The sequence below is a fragment of the Patiria miniata genome, unplaced genomic scaffold (genome assembly GCF_015706575.1).
Source record: "Patiria miniata isolate m_02_andy unplaced genomic scaffold, ASM1570657v1 HiC_scaffold_7, whole genome shotgun sequence".
NCBI classification, from domain to species: domain Eukaryota; kingdom Metazoa; phylum Echinodermata; class Asteroidea; order Valvatida; family Asterinidae; genus Patiria; species Patiria miniata.
In genome coordinates, this window is record NW_024037074.1 from 27,158,507 (window position 1) to 27,185,210 (window position 26,704).

At 42.7% G+C, this 26,704-nt stretch overlaps 4 protein-coding genes across 4 annotated transcripts; all 4 read right to left on the bottom strand.

Moving 5' to 3' along the window:
- Positions 1-2,280: 2,280 nt before the first annotated feature.
- LOC119745321 lies at positions 2,281-4,837 on the bottom strand. Its single transcript, XM_038221608.1, has 5 exons — positions 4,790-4,837; positions 4,299-4,511; positions 3,329-3,702; positions 2,891-3,144; positions 2,281-2,536 (listed from the first exon to the last, which is right to left on the bottom strand). The coding sequence occupies exons 2-5, from the start codon at positions 4,480-4,482 to the stop codon at positions 2,317-2,319; spliced, it is 1,032 nt and encodes a 343-aa protein (XP_038077536.1). The 5' UTR covers positions 4,483-4,511; positions 4,790-4,837; the 3' UTR covers positions 2,281-2,316.
- A 122-nt stretch (positions 4,838-4,959) lies between these two features.
- On the bottom strand, positions 4,960-5,661 carry LOC119745322. The gene is made up of 2 exons (XM_038221609.1): positions 5,496-5,661; positions 4,960-5,376 (listed from the first exon to the last, which is right to left on the bottom strand). Exons 1-2 carry the CDS (start codon positions 5,553-5,555, stop codon positions 5,050-5,052), a joined length of 387 nt encoding a protein of 128 aa, XP_038077537.1. The 5' UTR covers positions 5,556-5,661; the 3' UTR covers positions 4,960-5,049.
- A 1,124-nt stretch (positions 5,662-6,785) lies between these two features.
- LOC119745066 (proteoglycan 4-like) lies at positions 6,786-13,490 on the bottom strand. The gene is made up of 5 exons (XM_038221289.1): positions 13,342-13,490; positions 12,135-12,249; positions 9,046-9,257; positions 8,362-8,702; positions 6,786-7,170 (listed from the first exon to the last, which is right to left on the bottom strand). Exons 2-5 carry the CDS (start codon positions 12,199-12,201, stop codon positions 6,786-6,788), a joined length of 1,005 nt encoding a protein of 334 aa, XP_038077217.1. The 5' UTR covers positions 12,202-12,249; positions 13,342-13,490.
- Positions 13,491-19,557: 6,067 nt separating this feature from the next.
- On the bottom strand, positions 19,558-25,306 carry LOC119745323 (cytochrome P450 2J6-like). The gene is made up of 6 exons (XM_038221610.1): positions 24,522-25,306; positions 22,886-23,096; positions 22,466-22,614; positions 21,270-22,074; positions 20,577-20,734; positions 19,558-20,345 (listed from the first exon to the last, which is right to left on the bottom strand). The coding sequence occupies exons 2-6, from the start codon at positions 23,086-23,088 to the stop codon at positions 20,164-20,166; spliced, it is 1,497 nt and encodes a 498-aa protein (XP_038077538.1). The 5' UTR covers positions 23,089-23,096; positions 24,522-25,306; the 3' UTR covers positions 19,558-20,163.
- Positions 25,307-26,704: the final 1,398 nt, after the last annotated feature.

Consider the following 26,704-nt stretch of genomic DNA (forward strand, 5'->3'; position numbering starts at 1 on the left):
GATCACAGTACCCAAAAAATACAAAATTTCTGAAATCGGAAAAAAATCCTGACAAAAAGTTCCTGAAATCAAATAAATTGGTCTCTGTATCGACCAATGGAAGATGGCAAAAAGGGTGATATTTATCAATAACTTGTCAAGGAGGCTTTTCTCCAAATTGTTACTGCACACCATAATGGATATTATAACCTTATTATATTTTGTCATGCTTAAAAAGATTGACATATATTGCAAATGCCTGTGTTCCAACTTTCAAAATACACGTAGCCAGGCCTATTTTTGAATGTATCACACGATTTTTAGCACATACAATGTACTTGGATCATTGTAAGAGAACCCTGAAAGTTGTATGAAGAAAAGGTCTTCCAAACTGGAGAAATTGATTGTTAAAGATGTCACCAGCCAACGTGAACATGTCTGTATACATGTAGTTTCATTCAAAATATAGTGTTACGTAACCTTTAGAAAAATCACCCTTTGCAACCACATGACTGTACAAATTCACAAGAGTTATTTCAATAGTATTTTTAGGATATTTCTTTCCTATACCTCATATTTTTCAACACTCTCCAGGAATGCCCACGGAGTGATATTTGCCATCACACAGGCCACTTCATGCATTCTTAAAACTGTCTTTCCATTCCTGCAGGGTTTGTCGTGAACCAGGGCAATACCACTTGCCCCGGAACTGGGAGTGGCCAGTCATTTTGGCCTTTGGCTGCCTGCAATGATGGCACATGTACGGCTCACTTCTCTTTTTATATATATTTTTTGGAGGGCACTCCCCTTTCTTGCTGCTCTCTGTCTTCCTTTTCAGAAACATGCTGTCTCCACCTACCTTGGCGAGACAGTGGTGGGTCTGAAGCAGTAGGGGGCAAGGGCAGCTGCTGAGGCTAGCTGGGGCTGGGCGGCTGGGGCTGGGGCAGCAGCGGCTGAGGTGGTTGCAGCAGGTGGGGTATTTGCAGCTGATGAAGTGGTTGCAGAGGCTGGGGTGGTTGCAGCAGCTGGGCTGGTTGCAGAGGCTGGGGTGGTTGGGGCCAGCCATACAATGGCGGTTTCCCAGACCAACCAAACTGTTGGGGATATGGTTCGGGATATGGTCCCCATCCATATGGTCCATGGGGAACGTCTGTGGTGGAAGTTGAGGGGTCTGATGAGGTTGTAGTGGCTGAGGCTGTGGCCCTGGATGAGACGGTGGCGGTTGTAATTCGTGGCATTCGGACTCGTCGCAAGACCGCCTCTCCTTCCCTGTTGACAGGCTTGTCAAACTCGAGTGGAGTATGACCATGCTCTACTGGATAAGACGGCAAAGCAATCGGAGAAGCCAGGGGCTCACCTGCAACCTGGATGGTGTCTGGCAGGCTAACCCCTCGCAACAAGGCGTCACGATCCGCTCGTTTTTGTCGTGCATATAGCCTGAAAAGATGCAAGGTTAAATTTATTATTATACAAATATTGAGAGGCTCAGAGTGAAATGGGAGGTTTATCGTAAAATAAAATCCGGACTTTTCCACTTCACAAGGCGAAGCCGAATGAACTGGAAAAGCCCCGATTTTACCGAGCGATAATATTCCTCCCACTTCACAATTAAAAGCTACTCTATATTTGTTTTATATAACTGCCCTATAGATCTTTGTCATTTGATATTTGGACTTTTATTTCAATACAAAATTGGTGTTAATGTCTTTCTCTCTTCCAAGCCATCCCTTCACGAAAATGTTTGAACCCAACGCTGTAGCGCCCTCTCTTTGGAACAAGATGCACTATGGGCAACAATGAATGCACACACCAGCATGCATTGTACACAAATATTGCGTCATGGAACAAGAATTATCCAAACTGTTGAATAATATTTCCAATTCCCCATGGGCGACTAGGATTTTTGAGCCCCGGCGTGAATGGGAGCAATAACGAATGTCACATGATGTGAGTTTCAACAATCAGATGACAAGGATATGTGTGTCGGTTATATAATCTGCTCTTTTGTGTGACAGTGTTAGAACAATGGAGCTAAATTAAATGACTAGAGCGCTAACTCCTCATCTGCCACTGATATGTGCATGTGTCGCATTGTTTTTGCAGATTTGCTGATTGTGCGTTTCGGTTTCGGGTGTATTGGCTTCGGTGATGATTTTCAAATAGCTGTACAAAAGCCATAAAAATTTTGGGTTTTCCATAGGTTTGTGTAAAACCATGGATGCGTCCAGCAAGCATAACTTTGTACATTAGTCAGTGCTCTGGTAGTTTAATATGAATAAATGGTTACTACATATCTCACCAAGCACAGACAGTGGTGGTGTTGATGGTGACTAGTACTTAATTTGTCTTCGACTGCACAACCTCGCAGTCTTCGACCAGCTGCTGGATGTGCGAATATGTCTGTACAATGGACTGGGGTATGGGCAGCACCTTGGAACTCCTGTCCTTTGGGCGGTTTCTCTTCTGCTTGTACTCCTTGGCCAAGTGCAAACACACGCACTCAGAGACTCTGTTCGTGTCTGGCTTGTGTGCCGCAACCCAACTTGACAAGTACAATCTGAAACATAGATGAGGAATCATATTGCGACGTTAAAAAAAGTGTTATATTACAAAAAAATATCTCTGCTAGGAGATGTTACTCTTGTTTTTAGCCATAACCATAAATTGTAAACTATTCATCAGATGGAATTTTGTGTTGGGTGATGTAGATCAATATTAGGTTACTTTTTGCTCTTCACCGACATATAACACCCTATACTCAGCGTGTTAGCTCCGAGTGAAAGTTGGGAAAAAATCACTTCAGTGGGACTCGAACCCACGACCTAGTGCAGACGTCTGATGTACATTTAGCAGTGGGTACAGCAATTAAACTGCATTATAAATTTTAACATCAAAATAATTTTGATTTTACCTTTCTGCAGCCTGCTGACCAGGCGCTGACCCGCTCCGCTTACGCGAAGCTCGCCAGGGCCCAGGCAGGTGACGCTTCTTGGTCTTTAAGCTGTATTTGACGGGGGACCTGTCCATTGCCTCCAACTTGCCATACAGCCTCACAACTTCCTCTGCCTCAGTATTTGTTATAGTCCTGTTGAGGCCGACCAGGAATTTGGCTAGATTATCTACAGCTCCCCAGCCTCGGAGACCTCGAGAATCGGGTCGGATATCCTGGAGAAAATATGGATAACAAAATCACACTCATATTACCTGCAGCAATCAATTGCATTAACACAATAATATTTAGATACTATTGAAAAGTTGAATTGTATTATGTGCTACATTAAAGTATCATACTTGAACAAATCAACAGTAATTAAAAAAATAGTCTGTTCACGACTAATTGGTGCCTTACCTCAGGCGGAGATGCGGAGTGGCTTTCAGGGGATGGGGATCGATGAGATGGGGACGGTCCTGGGCCAGTCGGGGATGGCGTGCGGCTCTCCTGGAATGGGAAGCGAGCAGGACGGTATGATTTTGGGGATGGCGAGCGATACGGCGAGCGAGACGGTGAATGACGAGAATGTCTAGGGCTAGATGACTGGGCCACAGGGACGTTCATGTTCACGTCACTGGCCTCACACACAGTGGCATCCAGGACGTCATCATCTGGTGGTTCGTCTGACTGTGGTGCTGGCAGTGTCGAACCAATCTCCTCGTCCGCAACTGCTGTCTGAAGATCCTCCTTTCCAGTCTGGGCCAGGAGATATTGGACAGCAATTTGCTCACCTAAAATGAGTATTTTTCAAGAATACAGAATTTTAGAAATTCATGGGATTTCAATGTTATAGACATATACACTGACAATGAGGTCAGCAGTGCACGTCTGTCCACCCCGAAGGAATGTGATTAACCAGAAGAGGGTCCTTTTTTTCGAGGCCGAAGGCCCAGGGAAAAAGGACCCTCTTATGGTCACTCACAGGATAGGGGGTGGGGGGCATGACCTGCACCAAATTATGCCAGTCCATATGCGTTTATACTTCACCTCTGTCCAAAATTTAGAATAAGGGGGAAAAAAATCGTTTTTATAACTGAACTGTTTAATTCAACCAACCCACAACTCAACTATGAATTCCTTTAGTTTCTCTATATTCAGTTTTTATTCCTGAGTTTTTTTTAAGAGGGCGCTGTAACTAGTCAACAAACGTTGAGGTGCCCGATATCTTGATGCACGTCTAGTTCACGCTGACGTGAATGTTATGTACTAGCTGATATAAGTGACCGTGACCGTGTTTCAGCTAACCAGAATAAAGAACCAGCAAGAGGTGTGTTAAAAATAAAATATGTATAAGGAATTATGCTTTGGTAACTATTCTCAAACTTACCAGTAGGTTTTCCAGGAGGTATCAACGCAGGCAGGAGCTTATGTCCAAGGACACGACTGTTGAGAGCATTGATGCTCGACATCAACCGCACGTCATATAGTTTCGTCTTGGACGTCTTTCCCATCTCCATAGCGTCCTGCCTGCGGTTCAGGTTCCATCTGGAACAGCCCTCCAGCATATACATCTGTGTATGTACAGCATTACACCTAAATCCTGAGAAAAGAAATGTGCATGATAAAGTACGTCAGGCATACAACTGTGGAGTCACAAAAAAGTGGAAAATCAAACTTTTTGAAGACTTTGTACAGTGTTTTTCTTTCATTGTAAATGGCACACAAGTCAAGTAAAAAAAGAGGAAATCAGCTGATCCAAGTTAGAGTTGCATGCCTGGTATGTCCGTTAAAAAAATGCCAAGACAATTTACAAATAAACTTTGTTTATCTTTACATAATATATATCAATAACTAGTGCACTTGTAACATGTAAATTACCAGGAATGAAGGTGCACTGGTGGCGATAAAAACTCTCCAAGGATGAGGAGCCCCTTCCACATCGCAGGACATCCAGGACCTTGCCCCCCCCCCCTTCTCCAGTTGTCCAGTCTTGGTGTAGAGGTCCACCCCGGGGACATCCTGGATGCAGCCAAGGTGTTTTTGCTGCACCTCCCACACGTGCGCCATGCTGTCTGGGTTAAAAAACCGCAGACCAGTGGAATCTGTTAAATCCCACATGGCGTCCAGGAGCCCCTGTATCATGCGGCGGGTGTCCCCCACTCCTCGAGTTTTCCGGCGGCAGTGCCTCGCCAACTCCCCCGTCGTGATGTTGGCAGTGATCTGGGCCTCCGAGGGGGCATGCCCACCAAACTGCTTTCGCAGCTCCTCCCTCTTGGCGCTGCGAAGCCGGGCGATGTCCTGCTCGTCCCACTGGAAAATGCAGCTGGAAAGCTTTGAGCAAAATGTCCCGTAGAGGGGATGGTGCTCAGTGGTGAGGCCGGTGGTGAAGCGATGCAAAAAATGAAATACATCCAGCTTAACCCTACATCTCCATGGCCTAAACCAATGGAGGATTGGCGGTACACCTGTGTTCAATGAGATAAAAAAATTGACAGTTAATGTAGGGACATACTAAAAGTATGACAAGATACAAATTAACCTTTTATAAATCTACACAACATATTACAATCTTTAAGTTACACACCTGACCCACTGCAACAATCCCGGTCAACATAGATGATGTCCGGCTCTGGCTCACCAGCATCTCTATATCGCTTTACAATCCCCTGGCACAATGCCTCCAGACCAGCACCCTCGCTAGTGGTTAGGACGCTGTTAAGAACCTCGCCGTACTCATTGCCCACGTTCGTCATCCATGTGGCAGTGGCATCAACATCACCAGCCAGCTTCTTCGTGATCTGTATTACAAATTTCAATAAATTCTTTATTACATGTAAAAAACAAAAAATATATTTAGTCACCTAATTTCAGTTGTAAAATTTCAATATGTGGGATTTGAAGATTTGGGATATGAGGTTTTGAACGTTTTTGTGAAATGCGTACGTAGACGTACGCGTACAGTATGTACCGTACGCACAAAGTCATAGCACACTCCCTGTGGTATATTACGTCACAGACAGTGTGACAGGGGGTGTACTATGACTCTTTATAAACTAAACACGTGATTGTTCTAGGCCAATGAAAATACAGTATTCAAGACAGAGGTATAACAATAATTGTTCTTACCTTCTTAGTTGAATCCAACTTAAGGATTCTCCCATAGGTGGAGGTTATCACGCCCTTCATCTCCTCCATGTGGCTGAGGATTTCATTGGTGTGAATCGTCTCGAACCACTGGGCCAGGGGTATCGTGATGTAGGGTGGTGGCGACTCATAAACCGTCTCAGCTTGAGTCAGCCTAGTTCCCTTCCTGTGGAGCTCACACTCGGAGAAATACTCTACTGTGCGCCGTGCCCATTCCTCGCTGTGCATTTCCTCCAGGGCCTGGTGCAGGTAGCTGGTGCTGTTGCCCACAGTCCGCGGCTTCATGAGTGTCACACACTTTTTGTCAAGGGCCAACTTGGCTGTGAGTATGGCCGGAAACCTGCTCCTGTGGCAGGGGTCAAGCTGGTCCAGCATGTCAGTGCTCCATGGACAGACAGGAATTTTGCACTTTACGCACTTGAGGTACTCGGCACCGACCAGGTAGTATCTGCTGTCGATATCAATGACTTCCCTCGCCCTTGGGTAGATGCCCCCTTGGTGCATCTTTAATTGGCACTTCGGGCATTTAAATGGGATTTTCCACATCCGCATCGGCGCCCACACAAATAGCCGTCTGCGGAAATAGTGTGTGGGGTCTGGCACAGAGAATTTAGGTTTGGTTGGTGCTGGTGGATAATGCCAGTTCTGGGGAAAGTCGGGTTTCAGCTGTCCCTGGCCGTCGTATAGGCATCTGCCTACCCAATCTTGGTCCCCCTTCTGGAGCACTCGCCTAAACTGGCTGGGTAAAAACCTGCCCCAGTCCAATGAAGGCTGCCTCATCTGGATAGTTGGTGATACAATTGGTTGGATAGGAGGACTTGAGGATGGTGGGGGGACAGAGGGCCTGCTCTTTCCTGTTTGGCTCTCCTGGGGAGAGGGGGGCTGGCTCACCTGACGAGAGGGCGGAGGGACAGTGGGCCTGCTCTTTCCTGGATGACTCTCCTGGCGAGAGGGGGGCTGGCTCACCTGACGAGAGGGCGGAGGGACAGAGGGCCTGCTCTTTCCTGGTTGACTCTCCTGGCGAGAGGGGGGCTGGCTCACCTGACGAGAGGGCGGAGGGACAGAGGGCCTGCTCTTTCCTGGTTGACTTTCCTGGCGAGAGGGGGGCTGGCTCACTGGACGAGAGGGTGTGGTTTTTAATTGCTCACTCTTGTGGTGCACTGTTTTTACATGCTCCACAAGGTTTATTTCTCCCCTGATCTTTTTTCCACACAGTGAACACTTAATTTCTGCGTGGAAATATGCCAGGTGGTCAACAAATGCATCAACTCCGACTCTTTGGAAACATTGTGAGCATTCCAAAGTTGGTTGGCCTGATTTGACATCTGGTGGCTGGCCTTGACAGACGGCGTGCAGCGGGGTGGGACGCACCACTTGTGGCTGGGGAGGACGCACCGCTTTTGACTGGGGGGGACGCACCACTTCTGGCTGGCCTGGAAGCACCACTTGTGGCTGGGTGGGCTGCACCACTTTTGACTGGGGGGGGGGGACGCACCACTTCTGGCTGGCCTGGACGCACCACTTGTGGCTGGGTGGGCTGCACCACTTTTGACTGGGGGGGGGACGCACCACTTCTGGCTGGCCTGGATGCACCACTTGTGGCTGGGTGGGCTGCACCACTTTTGTCTGGGGGGGGGGGGGACGCACCACTTCTGGCTGGCCTGGACGCACCACTTGTGGCTGGGTGGGCTGCACCACTTTTGACTGGGGGGGGACGCACCACTTCTGGCTGGCCTGGACGCACCACTTGTGGCTGGGTGGGGTGCACCACTTTTGACTGGGGGGGGACGCACCACTTCTGGCTGGCCTGGACGCACCACTTGTGGCTGGGTGGGCTGCACCACTTTTGGCTGGGGGACGCACCACTTCTGGCTGGCCTGGACGCACCACTTGTTGCTGGGTGGGCTGCACCACTTTTGACTGGGGGGGGGGGGACGCACCACTTCTGGCTGGCCTGGACGCACCACTTGTGGCTGGGTGGGCTGCACCACTTTTGACTGGGGGGGGGGGACGCACCACTTCTGGCTGGCCTGGACGCACCACTTGTGGCTGGGTGGGCTGCACCACTTTTGGCTGGGGGGACGCACCACTTCTGGCTGGCCTGGACGCACCACTTGTGGCTGGGTGGGGTGCACCACTTTTGACTGGGGGGGGACGCACCACTTCTGGCTGGCCTGGACGCACCACTTGTGGCTGGGTGGGCTGCACCACTTTTGGCTGGGGGGACGCACCACTTCTGGCTGGCCTGGACGCACCACTTGTTGCTGGGTGGGCTGCACCACTTTTGACTGGGGGGGGGGACGCACCACTTCTGGCTGGCCTGGACGCACCACTTGTGGCTGGGTGGGCTGCACCACTTTTGACTGGGGGGGGGGGGACGCACCACTTCTGGCTGGCCTGGACGCACCACTTGTGGCTGGGTGGGCTGCACCACTTTTGGCTGGGGGGGACGCACCACTTCTGGCTGGCCTGGACGCACCACTCGTGGCTGGGTGGGCTGCACCACTTTTGACTGGGGGGGATGCACCACTTCTGGCTGGCCTGGACGCACCACTCGTGGCTGGGTGGGCTGCACCACTTTTGACTGGGGGGGATGCACCACTTCTGGCTGGCCTGGATGCACCACTTGTGGTTGAGTTGTAGCATCCTGTACAGAAAAATAAAACACCAAAATACGTTTATGACTGAAAAATACCCTGATATTGTGTGCTGGAGAGAGATTAGGGGGTGGGGTGGGCTTCATTTAACTTTGCGTGAACAAGTTATTTATTGATAATCCTTGCTCTATTTGACACTCCAAGGCACTTCAATATTCGCCCAAAAAAAGGGCCTATGTTTTTTGCACACCCTTCCCACATTGGCCAATGTACATTGGGCAACAGAGTACACTCAAACAAGGACACTCAAACAAGGACTGTCAAACAAGGACTGTCAAAGAAAGCTTTGCCTTGCTATGGAGGAAACTCAAGAATGATTTGTAAATAGCATACCTCATGGTAAGAACAGTTGCAGACGATTCTGCGCCCCATCAGATCCGTGGTCTGGGGGGTGTTGTGGCGCGGGCAACTCTCAACTTTCTTCAGTTCTGCCTTCCACCTCTTACTCCCCGGCTTTTGGCCAATGCCAAATTGGTAGTGACCATTGGCATATTGTCGCATGATATGCGCCCAATATCCATCACCTCTTCCTTTCTTAGGCATAGCTATAAAGAAACAAACATAAAGATTATGTTATTACGGAATGAAAGTATTATTATTATTGTTATTATTTATTTGGCCAATTTTGCAACAAAGAATAAACATACAGAGAATGTGACAAGTAGAACAAGTGTTCAAGGGTCATGTACATTTTCTAAGCATTAGAGACTTTCTTAAATTCTTGACCATGTGCTTTGATTTTATCAAAAGTTTTTTCCCTCATTCTCATGGTTCACGGGCCTCAGCACATAGTTTGGAGCCAGTAGCACAGTTTTGTTACCTGCTAATCCTTCACTTTGGAGATAAGTGTCTCTCACTTCCTTTGTATCTTAAAACTTGTTTATTGTGTCATGAATATTCATTATTCATAACACTGGGTTGGGGTTTAAGGGTTTCAGTCTTTGGTTGCTAGGGTTTATTAGTCATTAGTTTGATTTTAGGGTTTTAATTTCTTTGGTTTTTAAGTCTCAGTTTTCTTGATTGAGTTTTTAACTTGATTTTCAGTTTTTTCTTGGTCCATTTTGGGTTTCCTTTGGAGCTCTTGTAAGTAAATGCTTTTTGACTTTTTTGGGGTTTCAAATCTAGAATTTGTCTCTGGTCATTAAATTTCCTTGCGACTGTCGGCTTTTTTAGAAACGAAAAACAATATTTGGGGTCTTAATAGCTTGCCTCAGACATTTCAAATTTCACTTGGGCACACTGTAAGAACTAGACAGTTTAAGAGAGATTTATTTTTAGGCAAAATGTGACTCACAAATCGAAAATGTATATTTTTTCTGTGTAGGCACTTATCCAACCTTGCTAACCGAAGAATGCCCACATTTTCAATCTGCAGGTCAAGTTTTTCGTCTAAAAATCTGTCCAAAAGACCTCGTCCAGACATTCCTTACAATGCTCAAATGAATTTTTAATATCTGAGGTACAAGGTAAGCCAAAACAATTGTGACTGTTCTGTTTCTAAAATAGCATGACATTAGGTTGCAACATTTTTTTCCAAGGAAAAATGGGAAGCAAGAACTATTGTTCAGCATGTCTACCGACACTTTATCTCATTCTCAAAGAAGCTCAAAAAAAGTTCTTTTGAGAGAAGTTCTTAGTCATTCTATTTGTGTTTAACCTTTGTCTTACTTAAGGATATATTTTCTGGCCTAATTGTTTTATTAAGAAAGGTTGAAAGCTCATTGGATTCTAGATTGTTTATGTTTTTCTTGTACATTTTCTTAGCATTAGAGACTTTATGAAATTCTTGACCATGTGCTTTGGTTTAATCAGAAGACATTGAATTTATTCTCATGGTTCACGGGCCTTAGCACAGAGTTTGGAGCCAGTAGCACAGTTTTATTACCTGCTAATCCTTCACTTTGGAGAGGAGTGTCTCTCACTTCCTTTGTATCTTAAAACTTGTTTATTGTGTCATGAATATTCATTACAACATTTTCTTATGTGTTTTCTCATTTGGTATTGCTTCATTGTTATATTCCTGCTTGAGTGTTCTTTGAGAGATCAACTATTCACACTGTGTTAGTTTAAGTCTTTGCTTCTAGAGTTTATTAGTCATTAGTTTTGATTTGACGGTTTTAGTTTTTGGTTTTAAGTCGCAGAATTCTTGTTGTTGTTAACTTGCTTTTCACTTCTTATTTGGTCCATTTCGGTTTTCCTTTGAAGTTCTTGTAAGTTATTTCTTTTTGTCTTTTTAGGGTTTGAAATCTAGAATTTTTCTGTGGTCATTCAATTTAATTTCCTTGCGACTATTTTCCTCTCAAAAATTCTGAGTTTAGTTTAGTTTTGTTTATTAATCCCAATAGAGTTTGTTTTAGTGCGAGTTTTCCATAGTGCTTCATTTTTCCAGGTTACAAAAGGACCATAGAAAGGCATGGTTTATGGTAAATGCATGGGTCTGTCTGTCTATGTAGAGGCAAATGTAGCAAGTCAAGGAAGACGAAGATAATTTCAGAATGCAAGAAAAAAAAGAAGAGTCATAAGCAACTTAAACCAAAAACAAAACTATTGAAGGAGAATGTATGTTACAACCTGACGCTTTTTAATAGAAACTGGAAAACAATATTTGGGGTTCTAATAGCTTGCCTCAGATATTCCAAATTTCAATTGAGCAGTGTAAGAACTAGACAGTTTATAGAGATTTATTTTTAGGCAAAAATGTGACCCACAAATTAAAAATGTGTCCTTGTGTAGGTGCTCCTCCAACCTTGCTAACCCCAGAAGGCCTACATTTTCAATTTGCGGGTCAACTTTTCGTCTAAAAATCTCCCCTAAAGAAAGACTTCGTCCAGACATTCCTTACAATGCTCAAATGATTTTTTTTTATATCTGAGTTACAAGGAAAGCCCTAAAAATTTGGACTGATCAGCGTCACATTAGGTTGCAACATTCTTTCCAAGGAAAAATTGGAAGGCAAGAACTATCATCTAGCATGTCTAGAGAAACTTTATCTTATTCTCAAAGGAGCTCAAAAAGAAGAATAATGAAACTGGGTAATATGATATACAACTGGATTTATACAATAACAAGAAATAGTAATGAAAACTCACCAATGACTTGAAAAGTAGAAAAACACAAGCAGAACGGTAGGAGGAAGATGATGATGTATATTGTGAAATTGTATCTCTGCTGGTCAGCCGAATGAATCACTGAGGCTTGACCATGTGGCAGCTTATATAGGGGGACTTGTGGGCTAAAATGAACAAACAGTGGGGGCACACTACCAAGACTAGGAGGGGAGATCTAAACTAAAACTAAAATGATGCTCATTTTTATGGGGGGGGGGGGAGGGGGACTACTCCTTTTTAATACACTATGAAAATTTACAAGTACAACTTGGCCCTACCACACAGGGTCTTTTAACATGACAAAATAGGACTCACCAAACACGCTGAACACCAACATCACTACGTCTATACATGCAGCATGTAACCGCCCCATCTTAGACATGATGACCTCGCCTCACTTGTCACTTGTGTATAGCCAAATTCTGAATTTCTGATGCAGGGATGGAAAAAGGAGGGGAAATTACTTATATAAGATTTTTACAATGTTTCAGGTTTTCCATATGTTTGTGTACAAACATGAATGCACTAGCAGGCAGCAATTTGTACAAAAGCCGTTTCGCAGATACCGCCATCTTTGAAATGTGGTAGGGAGTGGGGAGTTGGGAGGGGGGAAATCACAATGAAAATACACATCCCATCAAGTTCAGCTACAGTTGCATGATGGGAAGTATTGTCGTTGATATGACCTAGAAAATTGTTATAACCACCCCCCCCAAAAAAAAAAAAAAATCAAAGAGGGCGGTATCCGTGAAACGGCTGGTACTAGTTGTAGTAGTAGGTCTAGTATCATGACAATGACTGCTAACATAATAAGTAATAGAATAACTTTATCATTCTATGGTTAGAACATATCTCACCAAACACAGACTATCACCAAATCTAGGTTTATCTCTACTAAAAAGTAAAAAAGAAAATTTGCAACCGGACGCCATGCACTTCCGCGATTGTGTGCAAAATCTATTATGTCTATGGAGAGTCAAGAATTTTTTTAAGGACATGTGGTACTTCCTAAAAAAAAAATGGAAATGTTTTCAGTCCCACTGATTCAAGTCTTGTCATCATTTTCGCACTGAATGACCTTCATTGAGAAGATGTATGAAGAAAAAAGTGGCATCAGGTTGCAACATCTTTCCCCAAAAAGTACCATGCGACTGCTGACAATAAAGAATCATGTAGGCCTACAACTAAAGTAAGTACAAACGGCAGGATCACCAAAAAAGAGCAGTAAAGTTCATGTCCATTCCATAAAAACAACAGCGATTCATGTTCCCGATATCGTCAATCCACCTGAAGCTACGCGGTACTATTTCTACGCGCTCACCTAAGGCTTCATTGCGTTATGCGCGCTGATTTACACCGCAGCATTACTTTAATTTCCCTGCAAAAACATCGCTCTTACCTATCCTCAAAATCTCTGCATATTAGTACCCCAAAATTACATCCAACAATATCCCACCGGATAAAAATGAATCCTGATGTATTTGGAAGTGTGAAAATTTAGTTAAAATATATACGTTCTCACCTGAATCACGGAGCAATTGCGGACTCATGGAGCAATGGCGGACTCATGGAGGCCGCCATCTTTTACCCGGGTTAAAGGTCACGTTTGCCGAAATCCGATATCACTTTCCTAACACCCACTTGTAATTCCTGACCAATTCCTAACCAATTCCTAACCAATTCCTAACACATTCCTAACACATTGTTAGGAAAGCGTTAGGAATCGGTTAGGAAATTATTAGTCGTCCATCTCCCATTCATCACCAAAAAATGTATAAATACATTAACAAATAAACCAATATAAACGCCCATAACTTCACATACATGTGCACGTATCCCATCAATCACAATACATGTGTGAACAATTAATAAATTAATCCTAGAAAATTGCATAGTCCAACCCAGATACGAAGAGCTCCATTGCAAATACAAAAGCCTTCCCACAACAATGAACATTTATAGTCCAAATGTTAGACTCAAAGGTACGAGTACAGACATGTGAACATAATGGTTATATGCTAGGGGTACTACACACAAGCACAGTCCCCTACACCTCTGACCCGGTCGGTATCATGGAAGTTACACTTTCGTTGCTAGTAAAACCCCCAAAATAACAGGAAAAAAATCAATCAATCCCATACCAGCCAGTGCACGGGCTCCAGGGCTGTCTCTTCTTCCTCTGGTGTCTAAAAATACATTCCGGCCGTCGGCTGTAGGACTAAATCGGTCTGATATTGATAAAAACAAGATATCTGCCGCTGATGAACGTACTATTTCTATATCCTCCGAACCCCCAACAAATTTCCGGAAGTTTAACCGGTTAACTTTAACAGCGCCCTGATTTGACTTTATGGGCACAGTAAATACATTATTTCTAATCAATACACATGTATGCGGAGGTAGTTTCGGAAAAGAAAATTCGCAAGCGGGGGGGGGGGGGGGGGGGAGGGGGGTCTCTTTCTTTTGAGGGTGCTGTTCATAGCTATGTGGGTGGTGGAGTATACTTTTCTTTCTATTTTACACTCTATTTGAGACTCCTTGTTAAATAGGAGTATAAGATCCTTTCTTATTAGAATAGTATTTTGTTTCCACTTGCTTCTTTAACTGCTTATTTTTGAGGGGGGTCAAATACATTTTCTTAGTTAAGAGTGTCACACAAATGAGCCAGTCAATGAGCAGCTTACAAGTGAGTGAGCACCTCCATACACTAGCTCAAGCTCTGAACAAAATGCCTGATGCCTCATCCCACTCCTGTTTTTTTTTTTTTTTTTTGGCAGAACTTCAGAGGTGTTGTGATTAAGTGCCATCAGAACGACCCTCTATTGGTGCTGTTTCAATGTTGGTATTATTTCTTTTTTTCCCTAATGAATTTTTGTTTCTCTCCTTGGTTTTCTTGTCCATTTCTTTTTTTTGTTCTTCTCTTCTATTCTTCTCCTTTTCTCCTTTCTGCTCGTCTTATACGGAAATTATTATTGCTTTTAGAGGCCAGGTGCTTAGTTGTTTCAGAGAGGTTTTAACGAACGACTGTTGATTTGTTTGATATTGGATCTACCATTGTACGACCTTCAAATTAATCTGTTAAGCAACCAAAACTTCATTGGGGGGGTGTTGTAAAAAAGGTATCAAGATTTGTCTAGTCCAGTCGAATAAAGTTTTATTTTCCAAATTGTTTGAAATCAACTCAAGTGTTTGAAACGAAAATCTTCCAAAACAGAACAAGTTTGCTCTCCCAACATGTATTTAAAATAGGTTCAAAAGGCACACATGTACGTATTAATCTGTGCATATACGCCCATTATGTAAATTCCCGTGAAAAAAAGTGGTGCACGAACAAAATATCTCACAGTTATTTCACCTTTGGAGGACAGGAACAGTACAATTTAAGTACATTGGGTTAAGACTGAGATACAATATTGGAGGAGTGGCAAGCATTAACATTCCTCGACCAAAAATGTTGGGGAACATGTCGTCCCTCCACCACCTCCATCCCTGGGATCAAACCCATATGGTTTGATGAACACACATTTTCAGGACTGATGACAAGTGAAAAATGTTATTGGTAACTGTAATTGTACCATACTGTCGACTTGGCGCGGTTCTACCGGGGCCAGGGGGCTTGAGCCCCTCCCCAGCAAAAACAAAACACAAAAGTCTACCCCCTAAAAAAAATTAAATAAAACAAGAAAAAAGAATTGGCATACAAAATGGCAGTAGCAAATGTTAGAAGGTGACGTCACATGCAAACGTTCTACCCCCATAAAAAATACTCATGAGAATTGGGCGTCTGTAGTACATTGTAAATGACAGTAGGATTCTGTAAGTGCTCCCAAATGAAAATATGATACACCCAGTGCGCATACCGTTATTTCGTTTTACCGTTTTGGATTTCCTCAAAAACAAAAACAGTAAACGAATCATCGACCGTTTTGTCGTTTTACAGTGTTATAAAACGACAAGCGGTATTAAGATAAATACGGTTTCTCCGTTTTATAAGTTTAGTCACATGCAAACGTTCTACCCCCATAAAAAATACTCATGAGAATTGGACGTCTGTAGTACAGTTTAAATGACAGTAGGATTCTGTAAGTGCTCCCAATTGAAAATATGATACACCCAGTGGCGTACGCAGGATTTTTTCAAGGGGGTGTTTCAAAATTGGATGTCGTCATTTATGACGTTAGAAATGAAGATGGTAAATTGTGTTGGCGCCAGAAATAAAAAATAGTATCAGTGGGCTAAACTTTACGCTAAAATAAAAGTCAGGAGTTTGTGTTGGCGCCAGAAATAAAAGAGGGTATATTTGGACGGGTTAAACTCGAAGGGCCGGGAACCCACGACCATCAGTTATCTTTTTGAGCTAAAGCATAGTAAATCGGGAAAAAAAATGTTCTGTGTCTTTAGAGTATGATGAACATATGAGTAAAGGGGTCAATGTGGGCAGTCCCCTCCCTCAACAGCATTTAAACCAAACAAAGAAGAAATTCAAGAAACAAAGTGACACGGGCTGCGGAAGTGCTAGGATCTGTTCTTGGTATTGGCTAAAATCACTCAGCTTCGTCCCCTGGATCTCATTATTCTCATCCGTTGGGAATCTTTGTGTAAACCGCCCCCACCCCTAAGGCCAAACTTCAGATACTGGATACATATGCGCTCTGGTCACAGGAGCGGATTCAGACTGCCATTTGCCGGGGGGCCTAGAATTATTGTAATGAGGGATCCAGGACCTGCGAAGCCCTCACGGCGAGGGGTCCTAGGCCCGCTTAAGGGCCCCGGAAAAATTGGGATTTTAGATGCTCTGTGGTGCAATCTGAGGCGATTCTTGGCCACTTCCACCGTTTAGAAATCGTTTTAAACATCGAAAATTCCATTTAAATTTGTTATTTTTTTTTTATAAAGTTTGTTACGTACTCAAAGTTGAGAACCATGTTCCATCTCCGTATTTTTTCACAATTTTCTATTTTGAAAAGGGATTTAAGCCACTTGTAGAGCCATTCGCTGCTGAAGGTACAAAATGGTGGGGGCACCGCTAGGGTGAAATTATAGCATAGAGGGAATTTGAATCCCAGGACATACCGTGATTTCGTTTTACCGTATTGGATTTCCTCAAAAACAAAAACAGTAAACGAATCATCGACCGTTTTGTCGTTTTACAGTGTTATAAAACGACAAGCGGTATTAAGATAAATACGGTTTCTCCGTTTACACAAATACAGACTGTTTTTTTTATTCCAGTGTCATGGTTAACAGTCCGTGGTGCATTTTGTGGCGGTGGGCAAGGGGGTGGAGGGGACCATGTTTTACACGAAGAAGTGTTACCTCAGCATAATTAATGCGTGATGTGATTCCTGGCGCGGACCCTGACCCCTTTCTCATGCGACTCAGTCAAGTTGGTGGGGCTTAAAGAGTTCCAAGCAAAATGGCGCTGGAAAACTTCAAGGGAGGACATTACATTTCACAATGGAAACAGGATGGTAATAAGACGTTTGATGAAGTTGCAGACATTTTGAAGGAAACTGGGGTTCAAGTCGACGCGGCTCTTCAATAGCCAATTCGCAAATTTTGTCGTGAGAACGAAATGTAAGGAGCGGGGCCCAGGCAATGACTCGATCCCAAGGACGCATTAATTAACATTCCGGTGCATTGCTTAATTGCCGAACCTAAAATCAAAAAAAATGTTCGGCAAGACTATTGACCGTTTTGTTATTGTCATGATTTTGTAAAACAACACTCTAAAAATAAAGCAACTAACTGTTTAACGCTTTCTACAATTAAAAACAACAACAAGTATTTTGTGTGTGTGACTTAATACCGTTTGACCGTTTTACAAAACTGTAAAACGAGAAAACGGTCAATGGTTCGTGTACTGTTTTTGTTTTTGAGGTAATCCAAAACAGTAAAACGAAATAACGGTATATCCCGGGATTAATTTGGCCGGAGAACCAATGCGAGCGCGGAGCGCGAAGCACTTACGGCGTGGGTCCGGGGCCCGCTTAAGGGCCCCGGGAAATTTTGGATCGTAGATGCTCTGTGGTGCAATCTGAGGCGTTTCCTGGCCACTTTCCCCTGTTTTTTTTAGCAGAATTTTTTTAAATTATGAGGGGATATTTTGTTTCATTTGTTTCAAATACATATAGGCCTATATACTCTTGCTCTTATAAAGTGTCTTCTGTATTCAAAGCTTAAAGTTGAGAACATGCACATAATTTGTAATTGTTCCGCGCTCGGTCACATAACTCTCTTTTCCCTCCATATTTTTACATGGCAAAGGGGGATGTTTAACAGCCAAAACACCCCCCCCCCCCCCCCCCCCTGCGTACGCGCCTGGATACACCCCAAGGGTCCGGAGAAGAAAATCCACTTCTAGCCCCTCTAAAAAATTATGGGCTTCGAAATCGCGCCTGCTGTCAAACAGACAACTCAATGACGCTTGGAACAACTATGGTGGTAACTAGTCCTTGTCCTAACTAGAGTGGACAATGTCTAGACCAAAAGAGTGATTCCCAAAAGGAATCAGTGAATCTGTTGGAACATAAACCGACTACTGTCAAAAACATTTGAGGATTTGCAAGGCACCATTATCATGCATTATGGTAAATATGATTTTCAAGGGCCATTGTGATGCTTTCGGATCTTCCTTTTTTTTTTTTTTTTTTTTTTTTTTTTTGGGGGGGGGGTTCATTTCAGAACTATTATTCAAATATCTTTCACAAAAATTCCCCGGTGGGGGGGGGGGGGGGGGGGGGGGGGGGGGGGGGGGGCAAGGTCCAACCACTTGTGGATACGCAACTGCGGTAGTGTGGAAAAGATGACAAAGTCATTTTATCAGTAGGCCCTACGGGAAGACTTTTTTGACCATGTTTGAACAAATAAAAAGTCCGTTTTGTCATATACCGAAAAATCAAGTAATCATTCTAATTTAATTGACAGTTTAATGTACATGTATAGTAGTCGACATAGGCTTGCTTTGATGTAACACTTTTTTGATTTCAAATAAAAATAACAGTAACTATTTTCAAAAGCGTTGCGAATCAAACTATCTATGCTTTCAGCGTTTAATTTCTTAAAAAATGCTATATTATGTCCTTATTGGTTTCTTTCATTCACATTACAATTTTATGCGCTGGTCGGGAGTTTTACGTTGAGTGATGTGAACTACATGCGCATCAACGGTCGCACTCATTGTGTGGGTTTCATTTGATCTCTCTACAATATCTTTAACTAAATCGTCGAATATTAAAACGTAAAAAGAAATCAAATATCTCAAACATTTGCTCATAGAGAATTAAGTTCTAAAGAGGAAATTGCTATTTACAGTATTGCCGTCATTCTTTGAAATGCGCTTAAAAAGCTTCAGACTGTAAAAAGCGACTAATATTGGCAGGCAGTGTACTTCAGGGTGGCTTACATCCATGTATATGTCATAGTACTTTTCACATTAAGAAGTTACATTTTTCCTGTTGAGCTCATTGTTTCCAAAATTATAACAAAGTTATGTTTGTGGCTTCTACGTGAATCAATATTCAATAAAAACTAAATGTTATTTTATAATGTTGGAAATCACATTTTAAACAGTTTCAGAAATATACATAAATGGTGTCTTTACATGGCAATCGTTGAAGTGTATTTTTGCTTATTATTATTATCATTATTTTATTTTTTATATTTTTATATTTTTTTTCGGGGGGGATAGCACATTTTATGATTTATTCTCAAACTGATGATGTTCATATCAGTTCTTCCACCGGCCTATCCAGGGGCACTAGTTATCTCTATATTATTTGAGTTTTCGTTTGATATCGGTACATACCTGATGACCGCGGGTCAGTACTTCCATGCACGCATGCTCCGTTTGTACGAAGTAGGCCATAATAAGTGGATGAGTGTGCTGTTGAAACGTCCCATTCGTTGGTACAAACACTTACACATACTGTTCACTAAACGAGTTTGGTAGCTTTGAGTGAATCTTGTTTAAAATGTAATTTTTGGATACGTGTGTTCGCACCACTGTCAATGGTAACTCCACAGCACCCTCATCCGAGGGCTTATTGGAGACTTTTGAGATACTTTTTTTTTCTGGTGGCAGCAAACGTACCGGTCTTTTGCTATTGTTTGCGTCATTTTGCACATGCGCGCACATTGACTTAAACATGACGTGAACAACTGAAAGTACCGATGGGTGTGCTGCCACCAAGCCTCTCACAAGTTTCCTATCCATGCAAATGTTTTTGCAAGTGACCTAGCCTAAATTTTTAATTAAAAACGATATTGAAGCGGTCAGTAGTGCCCATGCAATATTGCAATAATTGGTGGGGATATGCGGGCATTTCGCACAAAGGCCATCTTCTCAATTTCTTGCAATGGCGCAGACGGTGAAGTCCTGCGGAGACCACACAATTCCATCGTTCCCTTCGAAGGATACCGGAGTTGTCTTGTTGGGGTTCTTCAAGGTGAAGTGGTGCAGCAAGTGTGTGAAAAGGACGAATAGCTCTTGCCTCGCAAGATGCTCTCCAATACAAATGCGGCGACCTAGATTTTTTTTCAAGAACAAGAAATAAAATAAAGCTAAACATGTTGTAGACATGTATCTCTCAGTCTGAGACGCATAGTAAAACATTGAGAGTGCTCAGGGTCGTGTTCGGAATTTATCTTTTGCTTTATTGAATTTAGTCACGTCTCAATTTATTGTTTTAGAGAATCAAATTAGTAAATTTTAATCTAGCTCAGTCAGACTTCAAACTATCATTAATGTACACTTACCTACTCCAAATGGCGTGAGCTCCTCGCGCGATTGAAACTTTCCATCTTTGTCCAGAAATCGCTCCGGGCGAAAGCTCTTGGGCTCCGCCCACACAGATGGATCAAAGTGGTTGTGCCACAAGTTGGAGAATACCAAAGTTCCCTTCGGTATGTTGTACCTATTTAAAAGAACAGTGCAACACCCAATTAGAAACCAAACGATTCCTTGAAGAACTACAAGGTATTAGGTTCAGGGGTTGAGGAAGGTCTTGATAATACTCGTCCTTAACAACAGTTCATTAACAACATAGGGCGGTATACATCTAAACATGTTGCGTGCGGTGAGCCGATGTATTGGGACATTTTGAACCCTATTGATGAATAGTACCGTGATGTTTCAAATTGTGATTGCATAAATTCTAAAAACATGACAAAATTCTGACGTTTATGGACTCGAGCATAATTTTGAAAATAGGAAGGGTTACCGAGACGCAAAGGTCCCAACTTATATCACATTTGCTTTCTTACAGATTCAAAACAATGCTACATACTGCTTAAATAAAATGAATAATCTCTCGTGCCATGATCCGTGGGTTTTGTACAACGTCCACGAATATGGAGCTCCGCTTTACCGATTCGCCGTTTACTACCATGGGCGATACAAAACATCATGAAGCACACCACCTCAAACTATTACATAAACTCAACACTTACCCCATCAATGTGGTATCCTCGGAACACATGTGCGGTACAGACATTGGTACGATAGTACCAATGCGCTGCAACTCACAAAGCACTGCCTCGGTATAGGGCAGCTCAGGCTTGTCAGCGATTCTCGGCATTCGATTACGACTAGTGGCGTCATCCAACTCCTTCTGGACCCGAGCCTGTACCTCAGGGTAGGCCATCATGTAAAGCATCGCCCAACGGAGCGTGGTGGCAGTGGTCTCCGATCCAGCAGCGAAAAGGTCGCTCACAATGCGCGGCAGGTTCTCGCTCTGCAGCGCCAGGGACTCAATGCCCTGTTTATCTTTCTTCTCCTTTTCGTTCAGGAAAATATCAATGAAATCACGAGGGTTATCGGTATCTTTCTCGTGAGTGTGTTCCTTGGCGAGGCGATAGATGTGATTGTAGAAATTTTCGACCGCGTGAATGTACCGTCGCACGAAGGGCAGCATTCTTAGCTTGTAAAACACGGGGGACATTTCAATCATGCCCCCGGACCCTCCCTGGACGACGTTGTCCGATAAAGCCTTCAAGAGGCGTTGGAATTCCGGATCATGGTACTGAAATCTCTTGCCGAACACTACCGAGCAGATAATGTTGGATACGGCATTACCCACCGCGTGTTTGGGATCGAAGGCCTTGCCGTTGTGTTTCCTGATTTCCTCCATGAGGATTTCTGCCTCAGTGGATATGGTCTGCTCAAAGCTTGATTTGCCAACTCCAAGGCCTCGAAGCACGGTCATCGAAAAACGACGGATTTCTACCCACTGTTCGCCAGAAGAATCTAGAATGCCTTCAGTGGGTCAAAAGAAAGAACAAATATTCACTTTCATTTTAACTTATGTAATTTAACTCTGGGCGCAAAAGGACTGGTTGTTCACGCGAATAAAATAGCCGTCGGTTACATTGGACAGTCTGTTCACCTTGTAACAAATTGTCATCATTATACTCCTTATATAAAAAAAAAAAATCGTTTTTCTCAGAGGGCTTGGGTTTGGCCTTTATTTCCATGGTACATGGTTTAAAGGGGCTCTCGCCACTTAATTTAACTACGTTTACGGAACTTGTAAAATAATTTTCCAGACCAATACAATAGGAATAATATAAAATAAAGTCATCTTTCTTGTTGCATGATCCGAAACTCAAACGCAGGCCCATTGTCCTTGATACAGTATAGGTCTCACCTATCCCGTGTGGACAAATCTTGTCAGTGATGTGTAGCTCAGGTTTGCCGCTGAGTTGATGTTGCGAGAATGCTTCTTTCACTGTGTTGTGGCCATGGAGAACTACAATAGATATGCCACCACCCTTGACATGTATAATATTGCCGTACCTGTATGCAAGGAAACAATTGTTCAGTTTAACTATGTCCATAGAACTAGGCAACATACCGTATTGGACTTTTGTCAATTCAACTTATCAGGGACTTTCTATTCGGTGTTACTTCTGAAACATGAGATTACAGCTGTATGCTTCCGTTGTCGGAGGGATTTCTTTTAAATCTAGTCAGTCTTACACATGCGCATATGGAGGGCATTAAAAAAAATTGTGTTCCTTATAATATGTATGTGTATAAACTAACTGAAGTCAACCTTACCACTAACCTTTTCGTCAGCTTTGAAAAGAACTCAAACATGGTGCCCTCTGACGACATCATTTGAGGGAGGTTGCCGAGTATAGGCCAGCCCCATGGCCCTGGGGGTAGGTTGCGCGGTCGACGAAGAAAACGGAACAAAACCAGAAATACCACGATGCCGATCAGCAGTGTGCGTGAATTGAGAACGTCGATCGTAGCGAACATATCCATGTCGAATACTACAAGGAAATATTAATACGCATACGTGGTCAATAAGTGCACATATTATTTCTGCTTTGATGCTCAAGATGCTACATTATTACACTCCTGCTCATTTTGCACATGAAACATTGCAATCACAATCCCAGCTAACTAAGGAGTTCATAACTCGATGCAGCCATTTTGCTGCAAAAAAAATCAGTCATAGTCACCCTCTGTGCCCTCACATGCACCCTTGTACGCAGCGATAAGTGAAGAAGTGTTTTTACCCAAGCCTATATATACCACAGACCTAGGCTAGTTTTGAACTCCTGAACTTTCAATTTGAGCTCAATGCTTCGACCACGAGACGGCGTACTCTACGAAGGAAAATATCAAAAAAAAACACCAGCAGATTCTGCCTGCCAACAAATATACATGTCGAAGTTTCCAGTGGCAGATAAACGCTCAAACTTACCAACTAGATCTATGTCTGTTCGTGGAACGGAACATGTTTTGTATGAGTTTATGTTTGTTATGGTTTGAACATTAATGTAGTTCCATGGCGAATTTAGCTATTTTTGTAGTTCTCCACATATATGACTTTAAAATATGCAGACGTATCGGGACCCATGATGACGTCATCATGACGTCACCCAGTTTGTGTCTGTAACACATCCTTGTCTATGTACATACCAAGCTCAAACACCCAATCTGACCTACAGTGCTCTAGATATAAAATCTTAAACATATACACCTTTACGGATGACGTCATTAGACCATTCATTACGTCATCATAACATCACTTGTCTGGGCCAACCTAACCTTTGGTTCTTGTCCTTACCTAGTTTGAATGCAATCTGATTGCATTTTATGTCAATATTTTTCTAGAAGAAAATGTAAAAGGTTTAAAAATTAATAAAGCATACATCCCAGTATACTCACATACCAAGTTTCAACCGACCCATGATGATTAGGCCATGATGACGTTACTCTTCTACACATGTGTTACCTATCTGGTCTTTGTCTATGTTTAGTTTTATGGGAATATGATTTTGTTTAAGGGTAAAATTGTCAGGCGGAATAAAACATATACAAAGTCTATGCGATTATGGGTGGAACAAAAAGGAAAAAAACAACAGAAAAAAACAAACGTTTTTCCGCTTTTACGCGGTTAAAGCAAATTAGTTGAGCAACATAATTGTACATGATGATTGCGTTTTTGGCAACACATGATATCAAGCTTGTACAAACACGTCTCAAACACAAAGATGATGAAATCTGTACAGAAAAAAAAACACTCCAGTCGTTTTAGACCCACTGTTACATTACGTTTAATAACCCCGACTCTGAATCACCTTTTTGGCTGATTATACATTTTCGTTCGAATACAACCAATAACAACCAGTATAAAAAACCCTCATTATGCCTAGTCAAGTTCAATTTTGTTTCTAGTCAAATCTTACTTCAGTATGCTGATATGAAGATCGTATACTCAGTACAGCAGGCGGTGTAAGTGGCACACTGATCGTCGATCTGTAAATGCAATGATGTGGAAGAATGGCACCTTCATTCGATATAATATGCAGTCTTAAACCAGCAATGATAAAATCCAGCTGATCACAACAAAACTCCTATCTCCTGTGGTAAGAACAGGCGTCTGAGATTTGTAAACCAAAACAAGTTAGTATACACGCAATACAATCAATCAATCACGGGATACCTGTACCTTGTACCTTGACTGCAAAGTACTTGAACTTCCCTTGTGAATTTAATGGATGTATGATGATCAAAAAGAAAAAGGTCACTTTACTATATACAAAGTGCATAGTTATCGTTTCAGCGACATCGTTTGTCATTCAAATATTATTTTTTAAATTTACAAGGGAAAAAGCCACAGAAGAAAATACTACGCGGGTTGTGTGAAAGTCTATACCATGCTTATGCAATGACCCGATGTCAAATACAATAGATTCTGTAAAATTCATTCACTGTAAACTCTCGTTGTTTATACTCGCCTATATAACTTGATCGAGCACTGGGACCTTTTCGGCTAAAAGCTACAATCGAGGGAACAATCATAGAATACATGAGAATTGAAGTTTCAAGAGTCGACCTTAAACAGGGCATATACTCACCTATCCGTAACAACAAATGGAAACAGTGTGAGTGCCATGTCTCAGTGGTGGTGGTTGTGAACAAAGCTAATCAATTGTGTACCGATAAAGAATCGAGAATGACCCCAAAGCTAACCCTTAGAGGGAAAATACAACATTTGCAAACATCAAAAAATAAAACAACCAAATCATTTTGAAAAACCTTGCTGGACTGTTAGTGAATGACAGTGTAAAGTATCCTGTAAAATCATGGCACCTTGTATACTGTCATTTTCAAGAAAAGTGGTATTTTTGTATCAATTTCCAATACTGGCCCCAATTGACCATCGCACTTGTTTGCAATCGATTACACACCTATGAACGGGTACAAGCCAGCTAGACAGGTTCCCTGACCTTACAATTCCCCAATGTATGTAAACTGCTCTGTTTCTTCTTATATGGAGTCAGGGAACCAGACTACAGGAAAATGATTGTTTTTGCTTGGTTTTTATAGCATTTTCGAACCCCAAACCTCAAAAAAGTCAGTGTAACTATATTTGCTATATATTTCCAAACCCCCAATTCCATCCATTTCTGAAAATTACAGCAAAAGCAAATGATGTATATTCCCTTTAATTGGCGTCTGTTGAACAGATTGTAGGCCAGGTTACCGTCAGATTAAAAACAAAACTATATGACACAGCATAGTCAGCATTTATCACTGCCCTCGTCACTGCCTAGTGGCACTCTCGAGGAAACATGCCTGTGTAGCGGTAAACATTTGGGGGACGGGGGACCAACAGCTTGGAACTTCGGAAGCGGGGGGGGGGGGGGCATCTGCATTTAGAGGGCACGGTTGACAGATGTATGTGTATGGAGGAGTATTTTTGCGCTCTATTTGAGACTCTTTGTTAAATATAGGTGTAGGACACTTTACCCATTAGACTAGTATTTTGACTCCACTTCCTTCTTAAACTGTTGATAATTATATACCTGCGTACGTATCATAAAAATATCGTAGAGGGCGCCATCCATGCGTAGTGAAACTCGGTGTGGAGTCGAGGTTCAGGGGTGATGATTCGGTCACATCAATTTTTTTAGTCGTCCATCTCCCATTCATCACCAAAAAACATAGTAATCAAATACATTAAAAATAAACCAATATAAACGCCCATAACTTCACATACATGTGCACGTATCCCATCAATCACGTTACATGTGTGAACAATTAATAAATTTATCCTAGAAAATTACATAGTCCAACCCAGATACGAAGAGCTCCATTGCAAATACAACAGCCTTCCCACAACAATGAACATTTATAGTCCCAATGTTAGACTCAAAGGTACGAGTACAGACATGTGAACATAATGGTATATGCTAGGGGTACTACACACAAGCACAGTCCCCCACACCTCTGACCCGGTCGGTATCATGGAAGTTACACTTTCGTTGCTTGTAAAACCCCCAAAATAACATGAACAAGAAATCAATCAATCCCATACCAGCCAGTGCACGGGCTCCAGGGCTGTCTCTTCTTCCTCTGGTGTCTA